This window comes from Anomaloglossus baeobatrachus, chromosome 2, assembly GCF_048569485.1.
Source record: "Anomaloglossus baeobatrachus isolate aAnoBae1 chromosome 2, aAnoBae1.hap1, whole genome shotgun sequence".
NCBI lineage: Eukaryota > Metazoa > Chordata > Amphibia > Anura > Aromobatidae > Anomaloglossus > Anomaloglossus baeobatrachus.
In genome coordinates this window covers 763,803,831-763,824,649 of record NC_134354.1, presented here as the reverse complement: position 1 = coordinate 763,824,649, position 20,819 = coordinate 763,803,831, and the positions used below count along the sequence as shown (strand labels likewise).

Below are 20,819 nucleotides of genomic sequence, written 5' to 3'. Positions count from 1 at the left end.
AGTTTTTGGTGTTCGCTCAAATTTTGTGACTTTAAGTTAAAGTCTCAAAAAAAAAAAAAAAAAAAAAAGAATAAGAACTAGACATGAGCGAACCAACAGATGTTTGAGTTGGGCCGCACTTTAGCCTGTTTTGGGACCGGAATGGGACCCGAACCGCATACAAGTCTAAAAGAGACCCGAACTTAAATGGTATAAAATGGTGTTAGTAAGGGCTAGTGGGCTGCAAAAGGAAGCAAAATGGGGATTAAAGCGGGACAGTTATACTTAGAGTCTCCACGTGGCTGTCACACTGCTTCTAGGTCCGCTCATTAACTCTCATGAATATTCACTGCTTCCCTGCCCACCCTCTGTGACAGTGTCTGTGATTGGTTGCAGTCAGACTGCCGGTGTCTGTTATTAGTTGCCCTCAAAATAGCTGTCTGAGTCCCAGGGTGGACAGTAAAAATTAAAAAAATAAATTGGGAAAAATAGGGTAGTATCCACCATATTTTGATACCCAGCGCAGATAAAACAGACAGATGGAGGTTGCAGCCCTCAGCTGTGTGCGTCATCTTGGCTGTGTATCAAAATAGGAGGGACTCCATGTGGCTTTAATTATTTGAATACCCAGCCAAGATATAGCGGACAGCTGGGAGCTGGTATTCTCAAGCAGGGGAGGCCAATAGTTATTGCACCCTCCACAGCCTAAAAACAGCAGCCCACAGTTACCCTAGAATTGTTGCATCCATTAGATGTGCAAATTCTGGCGCTTAACAGGTTCCCCTGCTGTGGTGGCAATCTGGTAATATGGGGTTAATAACAGCTGTGAATTGAAAAAAAAAAAAAGATAAAAAATAAATAAAATCACATCTGTCGTCAATCCTGAGGTTAGTAATGGGGAGGGGTTTAGGAGACTCTCCCCTCTCCCCCATTACTAACCCTGTAAGTTAAAAGAAATAACAATCCTGTATTAAGAAAAACAAAAAACACACACACACACACACACACACACACACACACACACACACACACACACACACAGCCATTTTTACCAATTATTTATGACTGCAACCAATCAGAGGGTGGGCGGGGGGAAAGCAGTGAATATTCATTACATGTAATAGCCGCATGAAAACTTGGTAAGTATAACTGTCCTGCTTTAATCCCCATTTTGCCCCCCCCCCCTTTTTTTTATCTGGGCACCCGAACAGTAACACTGACTTGCTTCAGACTTTCGACTTCGGGGTCCGAGCACTTGGGTTTGTCCATTGCTAATAAAAACAGAAAGGGAGAAATTTTTTATTTTGTGCAAAATTTCTGAACCACATACCCCATTTTAAATCATTTGAAACCACACACACACACACACACACACACACCAAATATTAAAAGGCAAAAAAAAAAAAAATAAAATAAAAAAAAAAAAAGGCATGAATAAGGCTCATTAATTCTCTTCCATTTCCGTGCAGCCTTGTATATTACATAGCCTGTAGGTCAATGAAAAATAAGGGTGTGCAGTCACGACTGCTGTATCCTGGGTTCACATCCATGGACTTCATTATGTGAGGCGTGAGCTCTCGGCACAGCCCTGTGACTCACTGCTTCATGTAATATGGACAGGAACGTCACAAAAACTACAAAAATAGTTTATAGGTTGAAAGGGGTACCATAAAAAAAAAAAAAAAAAAAAAAAAAGTTTAAAAAGGTTACATCCAGAATTTATTTTTTAATTGCTTCAATGCAAATAAAATAAAAAGCAATTTTGCAAGCGGTCATAATAAAATATATCCAACCATTTCATGTTTGCAGCACCTATATACAAACAATGTGTCTCCATGGTAATAGATAACCAATATATATAGTCCAATTTTGCCTTCCTTTCCTCTTGTTTAACCCCGTACCGTTGCATATTTACAATTTTTTTTATTTTCACATTTACGACATGGTTCCCCAGGTCAGAACGATTACGGCAATACAAAACTTGTATAGTTTTTTTTACTAAAGCCTTGTCAGCTTTAATAAGTGGGATTTCTTGCCTTATAAATGGGGTTGGAACCATCAGTTGTGTTGTGCAGACGTCTGGTGGATACACAGCGGATAGTCCTACTGAATAGACTGTTAGAAATTGTATTATGGCAAGAAAAAAAGAAGCCAAGTAAAGAAAAACGAGTGGCCATCATTACTTTAAGAAATGAAGGTCAGTCAGTCTGAAAAATTGGGAAAACTTTGAAAGTGTCCCCAAGTGCAGTGGCAAAAACTATCAAACGCTACAAAGAAACTGGCTCACATGAGGACCGCCCCAGGAAAGGAAAACCAATAGTAACCTCTGCTGCGGAGGATAAGTTTATCCGAGTCATCAGCCTCAGAAATCGCAGGTTAACAGCAGCTCAGATTAGAGACCAGGTCAATGCCACACACAGTTCTAGCAGCAGACACATCTCTAGAACCACGGTTAAGAGGAGACTTTGTGCAGCAGGCCTTCATTGTAAAATAGCTGCTAGGAAACCACTGCTAAGGACAGGCAACAAGCAGAAGAGACTTGTTTGGGCTAAAGAACACAAGGAATGGACATTAGACCAGTGGAAATCTGTGTTTTGATCTGATGAGTCCAAATTTGAGATCTTTGGATCGTGACTTTGTGTGACGCAGAAAAGGTGAATGGATGGACTCTACATGCCTGGTTCCCACCATGAAGCATGGAGGAGGAGGTGTGATGGTGTGGAGGTGCTTTGCTGGTGACACTGTTGGGGATTTATTCAAAATTGAAGGCATACAGAACCAGCATGGCTACCACAGCATCTTGCAGCGGCGTGCTATTCCATCCGGTTTGCATTTAGTTGGACCATCATTTATTGTTCAACAGGACAATGACCCCAAACACACCTCCAGGCTGTGTAAGGGCTATTTGACTAAGGAGGAGAGTGAAGGGGTGTTACGTCAGATGACCTGGTCTCCACAGTCACCAGACCTGAACCCAATCGAGATGGTTTGGGGTGAGCTGGACCGCAGAGTAAAGGCAAAAGGGCCAAGAAGTGCTAAGTATCTCTGGGAACTCCTTCAGGACTGTTGGAAAACCATTTCCGGTGACTACCTCTTGAAGCTCATCAAGAGAATGCCAAGAGTGTGCAAAGCAGTAATCAAAGCAAAAGCTGGCTACTTTGAAGAACCTAGAATATAAGACATATTTTCAGTTGTTTCACACTTTTTTGTTAAGTATTTCATTCCACATGTGATAATTCATAATTTTAATGCCTTCAATGTGAATCTGCAATTTTCAGAGTCATGAAAATAAAGATATCCTGTACAAAAAAAAATAAAAAAAAAATATGATTTTTTTTGTTAGCGTTATGGCCATAAGACGGAAGGAAACCTACAACCATCGTCACGGGAACCTCATGCTTGTAGGTCCCTACACTATATATAATATAAAAAAAGCATATGGCCATAACGCTAACAAAAAAACCCCTCATTTTTCGTACAGGATGCAGCCAGGCCCCTTTTTGTTAGGCCTTGCTATTAGAGTTCCTGTCTCTGTGTAGTGCGCAGTTGGGGTACGGCTTGGCAGCCCGTCTGATCTAATAGTATGGGTGTCGCCTAATAGGCTGCGGGCTTGTGACTGTGCGTCTGCTAGTGTGAACACCGCTCTATGCAAGCCATCAGTGTGCAGTTTTATCATCCAGCAATCGCCTCCTCCATGTTTGGAAGTGTGTGTGTGATTTGCTCCTCCTGCACCTGTGATGTCTCCACCTAGTGGGGGTTTAGCTGTATCCTGTTGGAGTAGTAGTCTTTTTGGCCTGAGTAATATACAGCTGCAGTTCCATCTTTGCTGTAACAACAGTTGATTGAATGAAAGCTGAGCTCCAATTGGTTGCTATGGGTAACGAGGCCTGTTCTAAAAATTGAGGCCCGTTGTATATTAGAAAGTGGAAGAATCTGTTATTGAAGGGTGACTATTCTGCCAGGAATCAACGCTAATGATATTAGTTGGCAATGTCTAATATAATTTTCAAAAGTGGGCAATCTAATAGCTAATCCAGGAAACAATTTCTCTATTACTGCAGTGCAGACACCCTTTATTGTACCTATCCTCACTGCAGCCTTTGCTACAAAATGGGGTCCCAAAAGTCTCAAATAAGGGTATCATTTGCCATAATTTGTGCTTTTACTGACCCTATAACAGCTATAGATTACCCATCGTCCCAGCCTGTGATTGGAGACATGGCAATAATATAAGGGATTGCTACTTAGGCAATTTCCTAATTTTCAAAGCTCCAACACAAAATATCTGTCACCCGATACTTATATGTGGCCCGAGAACGGTGAAAGGTGATCGGTGCCGTTACAGCATAATACTGGGTCCTGGATCACTCCCAGCAGTGGGAATACTCATTTCCCAGCACAGTCTCATAACAACCCTTGTGCAGAAGAGCGTTACCGAGCCCAGGCCAAAAGTGATTTTAATGCCTCCATTAGCACTACTGAAGCGATAATGCTGAGAAACATTACGTCATTGGATGTATTAGTGGAAAAGTTCTGGCAGAGCAATGAATCTAATCTTACCCATAATAACAGTCAGGAAAAAGATTACTGTTATTGCTACGGGATGTATTTTTTAGGGTAGGCTGATCTGAGGGCACTGGAATTCAAGTATGTTTCTACCTGGTTACCTAGAGGCCTAATGGTTCTTCACCGTGGCATAGCGTGGGTTGCAAGTATTGCTTCCCCTAACCCAGTAATAATAACCGCTACGATCCCCTTAAAATAAATGCCCCCCCTCTACCTCAGTGCATCCTTTAGAAAGTATAAAGTAATGATGTCCCATGTGCCCCCTGCAAAAACAATAACACCTTTGTGCCACCATCCACGAAAAAAGAGAATTTTGTTTACTTACCGTAAATTCTTTTTCTTATAGTTCCGACATGGGAGACCCAGACCATGGGTGTATAGCTTCTGCCTCCAGAGGACACACAAAGTACTACACTAAAAAGTGTAGCTCCTCCCTCCGAGCATATACACCCCCTGGATGACCAAATCTAGCCAGTTTAGTGCAAAAGCTGAAGGAGGACATCCACCCTCAAGTAGAGATAGCGTTAAACCCGGAATAACCGGAACCTCTGTCTACAACAACAGCCGGTGAAAACACACGGAACAAGAACTGCCAACAGGCAACAGGGAGGGTGCTGGGTCTCCCATGTCGGAACTATAAGAAAAAGAATTTACGGTAAGTAAACAAAATTCTCTTTTTCTTCATCGTTCCTTATGGGAGACCCAGACCATGGGACGTCTCAAAGCAGTCCATGGGTGGGAATAAACAGAAAACTGAGAAGTAGGCGAAACCTAACTTCACAAATGGGCGACAGCCGCCTGAAGGATACGTCTGCCCAAGCTCGCATCTGCCGAAGCATGAGCATGCACTTGGTAGTGCTTCGAAAAGGTGTGCAGACTAGACCAAGTGGCAGCCTGACAGACCTGCTGAGCCGTAGCCTGGTGCCTGAAAGCCCAAGATGCACCGACAGCTCTGGTCGAGTGCGCCTTAATCCCCGGCGGGGGAGGCACCTGAGTACATTGGTAGGCATCGGATATGGCCGACCTAATCCAATGAGCTAGGGTCGGTTTAGAAGCCGAGAGACCCTTGCGCTGACCTGTGGTTAGCACAAAAAGAGAGGTGCACCGCCTAAGAGCAGCGGTGCGTGACACATAGATCCGGAGCGCCCGCACCAGATCCAGAGTATGCAACGCTTTCTCAAAGCGATGCACAGGAGCCGGACAAAGGGAAGGCAGGGAAATGTCCTGGTTAAGGTGGAAAGGAGACACCACCTTAGGGAGAAAGTCCGGAGTCGGACGGAGAACCACCTTGTCTTGGTGAAAAACCAAAAAGGGTGACTCCGAAGAGAGCGCAGCCAAATCCGAGACTCTCCTGAGAGAAGTTATGGCCACTAGAAAGACCACTTTCTGTGAAAGTCGAAACAAAGAAACTTCCCTAAGAGGCTCAAAGGGGGGTTTCTGTAAGGCCGTGAGGACCAGATTAAGGTCCCAGGGATCCAAGGGCCGCCGGTAAGGCGGAATGCTGTGAGATGCGCCCTGCATGAAGGTGCACACCTGGGCCAGTCGGGCGATACGCCACTGGAACAACACTGAGAGCCGAGACCTGTCCCTTGAGGGAATTGAGGGACAGTCCTAGCTGCAGACTGGACTGTAGAAAGGACAGGATGGTCGGCAAGGAAAAAGGCCAAGGAGCATGGTCGGAAGAGCGACACCAGGACAGGAAAATTCTCCAAGTCCTGTGGTAAATCCTGGCCGAGGAAGACTTCCGAGCCGGAGTCATAGTGGAGATGACCTCGGAAGGAATGCCTGAAGCCGTCAGGATCCAGGACTCAAGAGCCACGCCGTCAATCTGAGAGCCGCAGAATTCTGGCGGAAAAACGGACCTTGTGAGAGAAGGTCTGGGCGATCCGGGAGATGCCACGGCACCTCTACGGACAGACGGAGCAGGTCTGGGTACCAAGCTCGCCTGGGCCAGTCTGAAGCAATGATTATGACCCGACGGTCCTCCATTCTGATCTTGCGCAGGACTCTGGGCAAGAGAGCTAGAGGGGGAAACACGTAGGCCAATCGGAACTGGGACAAATCCTGAACCAGCGCGTCCGCTGCCAAGGCCTGAGGATCGTGGGAGCGGGCCACGTAAACCGGGACCTTGTTGTTGTGCCGGGATGCCATGAGATCCACTTCCGGAGTGCCCCACTTGCGGCAGATTGACCGGAACACTGCCGGATGCAGGGCCCACTCGCCGCTGTCCACGGTTTGACGGCTGAGATAATCTGCCTCCCAGTTTTCTACACCTGGGATGTGGACTGCGGATATGGTGGACTTGGAGTCCTCCGTCCACTGAAGGATACGTTGAACCTCCAACATTGCTAGGCGGCTGCGAGTCCCGCCCTGGTGATTGATGTAGGCAACTGCTGTCGCGTTGTCTGACTGGACTCGAATGTGCTTGCCCGCCAACAGGTGGTGAAAGGCTACGAGAGCTAGGAGCACCGCTCTGATTTCCAGCACATTGATCGAGAGGGCTGATTCGGGCTGATTCGGACGGAGTCCAAGTGCCCTGTGCTCGGTGGTGGAGAAACACTGCTCCCCAGCCGGATAGACTGGCATCCGTGGTGAGAATCACCCAGGACAGAATCAGAAAGGAGCGTCCCTGGGATAGAGAGAGGGGCCGAAGCCACCACTGAAGAGAGCTCCTGGTCTGTGGCGACAGAGCCACTAGCCTGTGCAAGGAAGAGGTCCGCTTGTCCCAACAGCGGAGAATGTCCAGCTGCAGAGGACGCAGATGGAACTGGGCAAAGGGAACCGCTTCCATTGATGCCACCATCTGACCCAGCACCTGCATGAGGTGCCTGATGGAATGACGGCGGGGCCTCAACAGAGAGCGCACCGCCAGATGAAGGGACTGCTGTTTGACTAAGGGCAGCTTCACAAGTGCCGGCAGAGTCTCGAATTGCATCCCTAGGTACGTAAGTTTCTGGGTCGGGGTCAGAGTGGACTTGGGCAGATTGACAAGCCACCCGAATTGAACAAGCGTGGCGAGAGTGAGCGAGACACTCCGCTGACAGTCTGCACTGGATGAAGCCTTGACTAGAAGGTCATCCAGGTAAGGAATCACTGCCAACCCCTGGAGGTGCAGAACCGCAACCACTGCTGCCATGACCTTGGTGAATACTCGAGGGGCCGTGGCTAACCCGAAGGGGAGAGCCACGAATTGGAAATGTTCCTCTCCGATTGCAAAACGTAGCCAACGCTGGTGTGAAACTGCAATTGGCACATGCAGATAGGCATCTCTGATGTCGATGGATGCAAGAAAATCTCCTTGGGTCATTGAGGCAATGACTGATCGCAGAGATTCCATGCGAAAGTGCCGCACCTGAACATGCTTGTTGAGAAGCTTGAGATCCAGGATGGGCCGGAAGGAACCGTCCTTCTTGGGGACTAGGAAGAAATTTGAGTAGAAACCTCTGAACCGTTCCCGGGCGGGAACCGGTACAATTACTCCGTTGGCCTGCAAGGATGCCACGGCCTGAGAGAAGGCGGCGGCCTTGGAGCAGGGGGGAGTGGACAGAAAAATTCTGTTTGGCGGGCAGGAAGAGAATTCTATCCTGTAGCCGTGGGAGATGATATCCCGCACCCACTGATCGGAGACGTGTTGAAACCACACGTCGCCAAAGTGGGAGAGCCTGCCACCGACCAAGGACGTTGCTGGCGCGGCCAGATAGTCAAGAGGAGGCTGCCTTAGTGGCAGCGGCTCCTCTGTTCTTCTGTGGACGCGGCTTCGTGCGCCAGCTGGGTTTTCGATCCTTGGCTGAGTTAGTGGACGAGGCTGAGGGCTTAGAGGATGACCAGTTAGAGGAACGAAAGGAACGAAACCTCTACTGGTTCCTGCTCTGGACAGGTTTCCTGGTTTTAGTTTGTGGCAAGGAAGTACTCTTCCCGCCAGTAGCCTCCTTAATAATTTCATCCAGTTGTTCACCGAACAGCCGGGACCCAGCAAAAGGGAGCCCAGCAAGATGCTTCTTCCAAGAAGTGTCTGCTTTCCACTCTCGAAGCCACAAGATCCTGCGGATCGCGAGGGAATTAGCGGAAGCCACCGCCGTGCGGTGAGAAGCCTCCAGAATGGCAGACATGGCATAGGATGAAAAAGCCGAAGCCTGTGAAGTTAAGGCAACCATTTCGGGCATAGAGTCCCTGGTGAGGGAATGCATCTCCGCCAGAGAAGCAGAGATGGCCTTAAGAGCCCACACTGCTGCAAAAGATGGGGAGAACGAGGCCCCTGCCGCTTCATAAACAGATTTGGCCAGAAGGTCAACCTGGCGGTCAGTGGAATCCTTAAGTGAGGTGCCATCCGCCACAGATACAACTGTCCGGGCTGAGATTCTAGACACCGGAGGATCTACCTTTGGTGAATGAGCCCACTCCTTGACCACCTCTGGTGGAAAGGGAGAACGGTCATCAGAACTGCGCTTTGGAAAGCGTTTGTCAGGACAGGCCCTGAGTTTGGTCACAGTGGCCTGAAAACTGGAGTGGTTAAAAAACATACTCCTTGCTCTCTTAGGCGAGGTAAACTGGTGTTTTTCTACCAGAGAGGCTTGTTCCTCTGACACTGGGGGATTGAGGTCCAGTACGGGAATTAATGGACGCAATCAAATCACTAACATCTGCATCACCTTCGGTTAGATCAATGGGGTACATAGAGGTAGCGTCTGAGCCCACAGTAAAGGCATCCTCCTCGCCCTGCGATTCAGCTCGTGAATCAGAGCCGTGGGACGAGGAAGGAGAAGAGTCCCTGCGTCTCCGTTTAGGAGGACGGGGTCTGGGAACAGATGAAAAATCCTCTGTGAGCTCTGCAGAGCGAGTCGGAGCAGCAGAGGCGCCCTGAGAAGGGGGCTGATGCATGGTCAGCAGAGTCCGGGACAGCTGTCCCATGGAGTCGGCAAAGGACTGGGAGATAGCTTTAGAAAACGATGCTACCCAAGCCGGGGGTTCAGCCACCGGGGCTGGAGCAGCCGGAGGGACCCCTGGGGAGACTCCAGGCTGAGGCACCACCATGTTAGAGCAGGCATCACAATGTGGATATGTGCTCGGTTCAGGCAGTATGAGCTTACATGCAGTGCATATTGCGTACAGCCTTGCTCCTAGTGAGAGACATGCTGCTGAGGTGGAGGCTCTGCAGTTAAGAACACACTCCTTCAGAATGACCCCCAGAGAGTGTATAAGAAAGTCCACAACCAGAGGTTGTGGCTTACCAGACCGTTTTGTGTGCCCTCCGGATTCCACAGCTTGGACCCCCAGACAGATTGCAGAGATGCAGCAGCCAGCGCCGATCAGTGTGAGAACGCTGATAAAATGGCGCCGGAGAGAGGGGGGGGGCGGGGTTTAGTCCAAGAGCGGGAACCGGAGGGCCAAGGAGAAATACAGGGGAGGGAAACATCTCCTCAGAGAGGAGTGTCCTCCCCTGTGCTGAACGGCCGGTGGGCGGCGCCGCACTGTCCCCCTGCATGACTGACATGCAGGGGCAGTGAAAACGAAAGTAGGCCGCAGCCGAAGCCGGGGCCTAAATTTTTCCATGCGGCCGACAAGCAGGCACCCTCGGCGCGGTTCTCAGGAAAAAAAAAAAAAAAAAACAGAGAACCGGCCGGAAAATACAGCAAAGTAAATAACACACTCTCCCCACAATAAAAGTACCAGGGACCCCTCAATAACGTCTCAATACTTAGCTTATGAGACGCAGGGCCAGGTCCCTGAGGGATGAGCGCTCCGTCCGGCAGGGTCCTGAAAGGGCTGCGGATGGAGACCGGTCTCCTGCAAAGCAGTGAGAACCGTGATGGCTCCCACTTCAAGCCAGAGCCCGAGGGATGGTGAAGGAGCGCGGCATGTAAGGCTCCAGCCTTGAAATCAACCTTAACAACACCGCCGACACAGTGGGGTGAGAAGGGACATGCCGGGAGTCCAGCTTGGACCCGCTTTTCTTCAAACGCTTCCAAAAATGAAAAATCAGATGAGAATGCATGTGTGGATGTGTGACCTCCTGAACACAAAGCATTGAACTGGCTATATTTGGTTATCCAAGGAGTATATATGCTCGGAGGGAGGAGCTACACTTTTTAGTGTAGTATTTTGTGTGTCCTCCGGAGGCAGAAGCTATACACCCATGGTCTGGGTCTCCCATAAGGAACGATGAAGAAAGTTAATTTATACACACTTTCATGCAAGCACCGGAATACTCTTCTCCCTTGCACACAGATTGGGCTGGCACAGGAAGGTCTTATAGGACGTGGACCTAAAAACGGTGGCTTCTTGCTCAACCACAGGACTCAACTATATTGGCACCAACATGGCGCTCACCCATAGATTGAGGCACCGACCAGAAGCCCAGTGCAGTGCACCACTTCATCTTTGTTGCTAATGACGTTACGTTTTATTGTGAAATTCTGCGCCCCTCAGAATTTTTGGATTTAGAGCACCTGCCCCAATGTAGATCGCCACGAAATGCCACACCACTGGATTCAGCATTCTGGGTGAACAGTGAAATGGCGCATGCGCAGTAGCGCCGTCCTCCCTTGCGCGGAGAGAAGACTGCCCGACACTGGATTTCGGCTCAATGCGCATGATCCCTGGACTTACGATCATGTGCACCATGAAGTCGGTGTATGCGTCGCTGTTTCAAATTGGTGTAGTGTGCATGACCAGAAGTGACGAGGACTTCTGATCATGTGCACTGACCCTATGCCCTGACTTCTGAGGTGGTGCAATAGACACAAATATGCGAGTCATTGCCGGCAGTGGGCATTGTATACCATGTCCCTGTGGGCGCGCTACCATGCTACAAGGGCGGAATGAGCGCAGGAACTAACACCCTTGCGACTAGTCCCTATGCTCATTAGCATATCATAAAGTATCTGTAGAAATACTTTTTCTATAGATCCCTTTATCCTATTAGATACAGGGACGGTTAGGCAGGAATTAGCACTATGCACCCAGGACTGCTGGTGGCTCTGGATGCATATTGCACCTGACAGGATCATTAACTAAAATGCTGTAAGCTGCAATACTAGGTGACACCACTATAACATTTATGGCGCTATGGCAAATAAGTAGTATGTGCACACGCCGAGTATTCGGTACAGAAATTTTCTGCATCGAATCTGCACCTTCGGGTAGAAAAACGAACCAAAACCGCATTTTTTAGTGCAATTGTTTTTGACATTGCATTTTTTAGAATTAAGTTAATGGATGGAAGGGCTGAAAAAATGCAGGCAAAAAAACCGCACCAATAATTGACATGCTGCAGATTATTTTCTGCACTAAATCTGCAAGGAAAAAATAAGCAACGTCAGAATTCTCATTGACTTTGCTGGTATAACGATAGGCATGCAGATTTGTGACAAAACTGCACCAAAAAATGCAGAGTGTGCACACAGCCTGAAGGGACAGTGACTTCTTTTTCAGCTGATGGACTGGATTATCAGAAATTGAACTCCCACAATTGGACACTAATGGCCAAACTTACATTCTATGGAATCCCCCTTTAAATATAGCCAGTAGTGGAATAGACATTTATAAGAAAAAAACAAAACCTGGACATTTTTAGATGTGACTTTGCATCAGATATCCAGAGATAAAAGCAGCTATAACACGCAGTATTGTGCTTTAGTAATGTTCTGACAGCCAACCAAATGACCCGGGCAGCCGCCTCACCGTCCATAGACTACCGATGGGATCCAAAATGGACGGTGTCCCAGAAAACATCTTTTGCGCATTCTGCTCTCTATGGTCATTAAACAAGCGATGATACATGTTCCCTGAAGTAAACCCATTTCTGAACGTCGTCATGAGCAAAAACGTAAACAGCGACATTTCTCCAATTCCTGTATAATTAATGTGTGTATACAAGAGGCGATTTATGTGTTTAAGTAAAGACAGTGAATCCACAGAGGCAACAGCGGAGATTAATGGATGTAAAAAATATTGAACATTCCGTCACATTTATAAATGTTGGGAATCGGTGTAATATGCAGAATTGCATACAAGTGACAAGGATTTAAGATAAAATTATTGTCAATATTATTGGCATGTATACAATAATGTTCTAAGTAATGGGTACAGGTTTAAAATGCCACCTTTCCTTTGGGGGGACCTTACTGCAAGAGGAGGATCAGGGCGGGGGACCTTACTGCAAGAGGAGGATCAGGACCTTACTGCAAGAGGAGGATCAGGACCTTACTACAAGATGAGGATCAGGGCCTTATTGCAAGATGAGGATCAGGGCCTTATTGCAAGATGAGGATCAGGGCCTTATTGCAAGATGAGGATCAGGGCCTTATTGCAAGATGAGGATCAGGACCTTATTGCAAGATGAGGATCAGGACCTTACTACAAGATGAGGATCAGGACCTTACTGCAAGAGGAGGATCAGGACCTTACTACAAGATGAGGATCAGGACCTTACTACAAGATGAGGATCAGGACCTTACTGCAAGAGGAGGATCAGGACCTTACTACAAGATGAGGATCAGGACCTTACTACAAGATGAGGATCAGGGCCTTATTGCAAGATGAGGATCAGGGCCTTATTGCAAGATGAGGATCAGGGCCTTATTGCAAGATGAGGATCAGGGCCTTATTGCAAGATGAGGATCAGGGCCTTATTGCAAGATGAGGATCAGGACCTTACTACAAGATGAGGATCAGGACCTTACTACAAGATGAGGATCAGGACCTTACTACAAGATGAGGATCAGGACCTTACTACAAGATGAGGATCAGGGCGGGGGACATTACTGCAAAAGGAGGATCAGGAAGGGGGACGTTACCGCAAGAGGAGGATCAGGGCGGGGGACGTTACTGCAAGATGAGGATCAGGACCTTACTGCAAGAGGAGGATCAGGGCGGGGGACCTGACTGCAAAAGGAGGATCAGGGCGGGGGACCTTACTGCAAGAGGAGGATCAGGGCGGGGGACCTTACTGCAAGAGGAGGATCAGGGCGGGGGACCTTACTGCAAGATGAGGATCAGGGCGGGGGACCTTACTACAAGATGAGGATCAGGGCGGGGGACCTTACTACAAGAGGAGGATCAGTGCGGGGGACATTACTGGAAAAGGAGGATCAGGGCGGGGGACGTTACTGCAAGAGGAGGATCAGGGCGGGGGACGTTACTGCAAGAGGAGGATCAGGACGGGGGACGTTACTGCAAGAGGAGGATCAGGGCGGGGGACGTTACTGCAAGAGGAGGATCAGGACGGGGGACGTTACTGCAAGAGGAGGATCAGGACGGGGGACGTTACTGCAAGAGGAGGATCAGGACGGGGGACGTTACTGCAAGAGGAGGATCAGGACGGGGGACGTTACTGCAAGAGGAGGATCAGGACGGGGGACGTTACTGCAAGAGGAGGATCAGGACGGGGGACGTTACTGCAAGAGGAGGATCAGGACGGGGGACGTTACTGCAAGAGGAGGATCAGGGCGGGGGACGTTACTGCAAGAGGAGAATCAGGGCGGGGGACGTTACTGCAAAAGGAGGATCAGGACGGGGGACGTTACTGCAAGAGGAGGATCAGGACGGGGGACGTTACTGCAAGAGGAGGATCAGGACCTTACTGCGAGAGGAGGATCAGGACCTTACTGCGAGATGAGGATCAGGACCTTACTGCAAGATGAGGATCAGGACCTTACTGCAAGAGGTGGATCAGGACGGGGGACGTTACTGCAAGAGGAGGAACAGGACCTTACTGCAAGAGGAGGATCAGGGCAGGGGACGTTACTGCAAAAGGAGGATCAGGGCGGGGGACCTTACTGCAAGAGGAGGATCAGGACGGGGGACGTTACTGCAAGAGGAGGATCAGGACGGGGGACGTTACTGCAAGAGGAGGATCAGGATGGGGGACGTTACTGCAAGAGGAGGATCAGGGCGGGGGACCTTACTGCAAGAGGAGGATCAGGGCGGGGGACCTTACTGCAAGAGGAGGATCAGGGCGGGGGACCTTACTGCAAGAGGAGGATCAGGGCGGGGGACCTTACTGCAAGAGGAGGATCAGGGCGGGGGACCTTACTGCAAGAGGAGGATCAGGGCGGGGGACCTTACTACGAGAGGAGGATCAGGACGGGGGACCTTACTGCAAGAGGAGGATCAGGGCGGGGGACATTACTGGAAAAGGAGGATCAGGAAGGGGAACGTTACTACTATATTAGGACCAGGATGGGGGATAGTACTATAAGATGGGGACATTACTAAACGTTGGGGGCCATTATTACAAGAGGAGGGACATACAAAATGGGGACCAGGATGATGGACATAATTATATGATGAAGGGTATTGCATGATTGAGGCCAGAATTATTACGTGGGACCAATTTAAACAATAATATTGTACGGGGCTGAATGAGGGACAACAAAAAAAAAAAAACAAACAAACCAAAAACACTTTATAAAATGAAAATATTTATCCACTAAAAATTTATGTAAAAACAAAAGATACATCTCTATTAAAAAAAAGATAAAAGAAAAAAGTGGGGGGGGGAAACTGTACTGAAATCACCATCTTGATTACCAAAGAACGTGCCCTGTCGTATTCCATTTTTTTTCTATGTGCGCCCCAGGTATGTGCTTTGACACCCCTGGGGTACACTATATTTGCACAATCAATTGTGACTTTTCACTTTCTCCCCACTGACACTTTACTCAAAAAAACCCTATTATGTCTGGACGACCTGTGCTCAGTGACATGTTTCTTATTCTTTTGTAAGCTTTCGTGCTTGTAGCTGGAAGCGAGACTCTGTTAATGCATTAGCAGTTATGGACATTGATTTATGAATGTGAACAATTACAAATCTCAGGGCTCTCATTTAGAACACATCTAAAACCACAAAAATGGAAAAACAAAAACAAGAAGGAAAAATAAAACTACACAGAAAAGTACATAAGATCTCATAACATGGTAGAGACTATGGATGGTTTGTGCCATCAGGATTCCATTTTGGTGTTTTAATCATCAATAATTACAAGTAATGATGGGTGGACCCGAACTGTAAAAATTCCCATCCACGTGGAAGCTTGTTATGTGCCGAGATTCTTTCCATCCTGCACAAGAAATCCATCTCATCAATCCACTTCGGCACAGAAGGAACTATCTATCTTGGTATGCCACTTTTTCGGAATAACAAGATACACTACCGTCAGACGGTGCTTCAACAATCCTCTCTCGACAGATTTAAGGAGATCTGTTCAGGGCCTGCTGTAATGTATGTACACAGTGACTGCACCAGCAGAATAGTGAGTGCAGCTCTGGAGTATAATACAGGATGTAACTCAGGATCAGTACAGGATCAGTAATGTAATGTATGTACACAGTGACTGCACCAGCAGAATAGTGAGTGCAGCTCTGGAGGATAATACAGGAGGTAACTCAGGATCAGTACAGGATCAGTAATGTAATGTATGTACACAGTGACTGCACCAGCAGAATAGTGAGTGCAGCTCTGGAGTATAATACAGGATGTACCGTATTTTTCGCTTTATAAGACGCACTTTTCCTCCCAAAAATTTGAGAGGAAAATGGGGGGTGCGTCTTATAAAGCAAATATAGCGGTACCTGGGGGTCCTGTCTGTGCGGTGATCGGGCAGCCGGGTGCCTGTGTGCAAGCAGCCGGGTACCTGTGCTTGCGTGCGGTGGCAGCCGGGTACCTGTGCTTGCGTGCGGTGGCAGCCGGGGACCCGTGGCTGCGTGCGGTGGCAGCCGGGGACCCGTGGCTGCGTGCGGTGGCAGCCGGGGACCCGTGGCTGCGTGCGGTGGCAGCCGGGGACCCGTGGCTGCGTGCGGTGGCAGCCGGGGACCCGTGGCTGCGTGCGGTGGCAGCCGGGGGACCCGTGGCTGCGTGCGGTGGCAGCCGGGGACCCGTGGCTGCGTGCGGTGGCAGCCGGGGACCCGTGGCTGCGTGCGGTGGCAGCCGGGGACCCGTGGCTGCGTGCGGTGGCAGCCGGGGACCCGTGGCTGCGTGCGGTGGCAGCCGGGGACCCGTGGCTGCGTGCGGTGGCAGCCGGGGACCCGTGGCTGCGTGCGGTGGCAGCCGGGGACCCGTGGCTGCGTGCGGTGGCAGCCGGGGACCCGTGGCTGCGTGCGGTGGCAGCCGGGGACCCGTGGCTGCGTACGGTGGCAGCCGGGGACCCGTGGCTGCGTGCGGTGGCAGCCGGGGACCCGTGGCTGCGTGCGGTGGCAGCCGGGGACCCGTGGCTGCGTGCGGTGGCAGCCGGGGACCCGTGGCTGCGTGCGGTGGCAGCCGGGGACCCGTGGCTGCGTGCGGTGGCAGCCGGGGACCCGTGGCTGCGTGCGGTGGCAGCCGGGGACCCGTGGCTGCGTGCGGTGGCAGCCGGGGACCCGTGGCTGCGTGCGGTGGCAGCCGGGGACCCGTGGCTGCGTGCGGTGGCAGCCGGGGACCCGTGGCTGCGTGCGGTGGCAGCCGGGGACCCGTGGCTGCGTGCGGTGGCAGCCGGGGACCCGTGGCTGCGTGCGGGTGGCAGCCGGGGACCCGTGGCTGTGTGCGGCCGGCGGCTGTGTGGGGCCGGCGGCCGGGTGCCGTGTGCGGGGCGGGTGCCGTGTGCCGTGTGCGGGCGGCGGCCGGGTGCCGTGTGCCGTGTGCGGGCGGCGGCCGGGTGCCGTGTGCCGGCGGCGGCCGGGTGCCGTGTGCCGTGTGCGGCCGGGTGCCGTGTGCCGTGTGCGGGCGGCGGCCGTGTGCCGTGTGCGGGCGGCGGCCGTGTGCAGTGTGCGGGCGGCGGCCGTGTGCGGGCGGCGGCCGTGTGCCGTGTGGGGCCGGCGGCCGGGTGCCGTGTGCGGGGCGGCGGCCGGGTGCCGTGTGCGGGCGGCGGCCGGGTGCCGTGTGCCGTGTGCGGGCGGCCGGCCGGGTGCCGTGTGCGGCCGGCGGCCGGGTGCCGTGTGCGGGCGGCGGCCGGGTGCCGTGTGCGGGCGGCGGCCGGGTGCCGTGTGCGGGCGGCGGCCGGGTGCCGTGTGCGGGCGGCGGCCGGGTGCCGTGTGCGGGCGGCGGCCGGGTGCCGTGTGCGGGCGGCGGCCGGGGTGCCGTGTGCGGGCGGCGGCCGGGTGCCGTGTGCGGGCGGCAGATGGCTGCCGCCCGCACGCAAGCACAGGTACACAGCCGCTTGCACGCAGGGTGGGCAGGCAGCCTGCTGGCTGCCACTCTGTGCGTGCGGGGTGGGTGGCTGTGCAGCAAGTTACCCAGTTTGTCTGCGGTCCCAGTTTCAAATGATGGCAGCGGGCGCATGCGCAGATGGAGCTCATGAATGAGAGCTCCATCTGCGCACGCGCTCCCCCGGGAGTCAGCGTGTGCGCAGATGGAGCCCTTTGATGAGAACGCCATCTGCGCAGGCGCCATTATTTGAGCCGGGACCACGGACACTGGGACACTCACTGCACCGGCCTGCTGCATGACTCACCCTCCGACGCTGCTGCTGCCGCCACCACCACGGGCCCCGCGGCTCCTGCCACCACATGTCCCCCCGGCTCCTGCCACCCCGGATGCCACCTGCCACCACGGACCCTGCTGCCACTGACCCGCCGTGCCTGCCAGCACAACCTCTGCCTCCTGTGACCCCGCTTCACCACTACTGCTGCCCCCCCTCCGGTAAAAGAACACCGGATTATAAGATGGACCCCATTTTTCTTTTTTTTACCTTTTTTTTATGTCTACGTTTGGGGTGTGTCTTATAAAAGGGGAAAAATACGGTAACTCAGGATCAGTAATGTAATGGATGTACACAGTGACTGCACCAGCAGAATAGTGAGTGCAGCTCTGGAGTATAATACAGGATGTAACTCAGGATCAGTACAGGATCAGTAATGTAATGTATGTACACAGTGACTCCACCAGCAGAATAGTGAGTGCAGCTCTGAAGTATAATACAGGATTTAACTCAGGATCAGTACAGGATCAGTAATGTAATGTATGTACACAGTGACTGCACCAGCAGAATAGCGAGTGCAGCTCTGGAGTATAATACAGGATGTAACTCAGGATCAGTACAGGATCAGTAATGTAATGTATGTACACAGTGACTGCACCAGCAGAATAGCGAGTGCAGCTCTGGAGTATAATACAGGATGTAACTCAGGATCACTAATGTAATGTATGTACACAGTGACTGCACCAGCAGAATAGTGAGTGCAGCTCTGGAGTATAATACAGGATGTAACTCAGGATCAGTACAGGATCAGTAATGTAATGTATGTACACAGTGACTGCACCAGCAGAATAGCGAGTGCAGCTCTGGAGTATAATACAGGATGTAACTCAGGATCAGTACAGGATCAGTAATGTAATGTATGTACACAGTGGACTGCACCAGCAGAATAGCGAGTGCAGCTCTGGAGTATAATACAGGATGTAACTCACGGATCACTAATGTAATGTATGTACACAGTGACTGCACCAGCAGAATAGTGAGTGCAGCTCTGGAGTATAATACAGGATGTAACTCAGGATCAGTACAGGATCAGTAATGTAATGTATGTACACAGTGACTGCACCAGCAGAATAGTGATTGCAGCTCTGGAGTATAATACAGGATGTAACTCAGGATCAGTAATGTAATGTATGTACACAGTGACTGCACCAGCAGAATAGTGAGTGCAGCTCTGGATTATAATACCCTACGAGGGATGTAACTCAGGATCAGTAATGTAATGTATGTACACAGTGACTGCACCAGCAGAATAGTGAGTGCAGCTCTGGAGTATAATACAGGATGTAACTCAGGATCAGTACAGGATCAGTAATGTAATGTATGTACACAGTGACTGCCCCAGCAGAATAGTGAGTGCAGCTCTGGAGTATAATACAGGAGGTAACTCAGGATCAGTACAGGATCAGTAATGTAATGTATGTACACAGTGACTGCACCAGCAGAATAGTGAGTGCAGCTCTGGAGTATAATACAGGAGGTAACTCAGGATCAGTACAGGATAAGTAATGTAATGTATGTACACAGTGACTGCACCAGCAGAATAGTGAGTGCAGCTCTGGAGTATAATACAGGAGGTAACTCCAGGATCAGTACAGGATAAGTAATGTATGCACACAGTGACTGCACCAGCAGAATAGTGAGTGCAGCTCTGGAGTATAATACAAGATGTAACTCAGGATCAGTAATCCACTTTATGTAGTACAATGGCATTCAAAAAGTGGACATACAGCTCGGTTTCTTTTCTTACTTTTGGCCGCTTCCATTGCACTCCTTGCACCCTCTGAGTCTTGTAGAACAGGGAATCATTGTTGGCAGGAAATACGGGGTCTTCAAAAAGCTCCTTCTTCCTCTGGCATTCCTTCTTCAGGTCGTAATACTGCTGATTCCCGAATGCCGTCACGGATGAAAACATTCTCTATAAGATCACCTGAAGGAGTTACAAAATCATTCTTAGTGTTGAAAAGTCATCCAAACTCTGGGTTTAGTCTACGAAGAATTTTCGTTTTATTGTAGGAAACAGCCTAGGTTTTTGGATAAAGAACTATACTAATGTCACATTCCCACAGTCTGAGCTGTAAATATTCTGAGTTGTAATATAATTATTGTGAGCAAACATAAAAGATTAGGGCGCGTCCTCCAGTACCACAGTGTGTGGCTGGCTCCCTTATGCATGGCACCATAGGCACATGCGGCGTACAGCAAAGCAGGCAACATTATATTAGGCTCTGGCACCGTTACACCATATGTTGTAGCAGATGTTGTGTCTGATCTGGAGAATATGATCCCCCTGATCTGTTGTGACACTGCAGAGAGGAGACCAGGAGGCTGCGCCGCTCTATGCATTCCAGAACATGAAACCGTGTAAGGCTATGTGCATACCTTGCATATTTGTGGTGACCACGAAGATGCACGTTTTTTTGTCCCTAAATAAAAAAACAAAAACGTACTTGCGGGCAAGAATGCTATATCTGAAGCTCACAGGGGGCAGTCATGTTGCTCCAAGCAGCAACTGAAGTGAGTTGCTCGGTCAGTGGGACGTCACTTAGGTGATTTTGCTGTCACAGGTGGAGGACTCCAGCTGTGGCAGCGGGTAACCCGAGTGACGTCATCACTGATTATGCGACTTACTTCAGTCACTGCGTGGATCTCATAGCGGGCCATCATGGTCTATGGCGCTCGCTGTAAGCTTCAGATGTGGCAATGGTGGAAGCGTCGTGGGACCTCGTGTGGATTACGTCGGACCTGCAGAGGTGTTTTGGAGTTAAGTGGGTGAAAGAGGTTTTTTTTTGTCTTTTATTTCAAATAAAGGATATTTTCGGTGTT

General features: G+C 50.4%; 1 protein-coding gene across 1 annotated transcript in view; it reads right to left on the bottom strand.

Moving 5' to 3' along the window:
- CAPN5 (calpain 5) overlaps positions 1 to 20,819 on the bottom strand; it is a 100,041-nt gene that overhangs the window by 35,746 nt on the left and 43,476 nt on the right. Inside the window, exon 2 of the mRNA XM_075333971.1 lies at positions 19,744 to 19,923. Coding sequence (XP_075190086.1) covers positions 19,744 to 19,908 — 165 coding nt within the window. The 5' untranslated portion in view covers positions 19,909 to 19,923. The remainder of the gene's footprint in view (positions 1 to 19,743; positions 19,924 to 20,819) is intronic.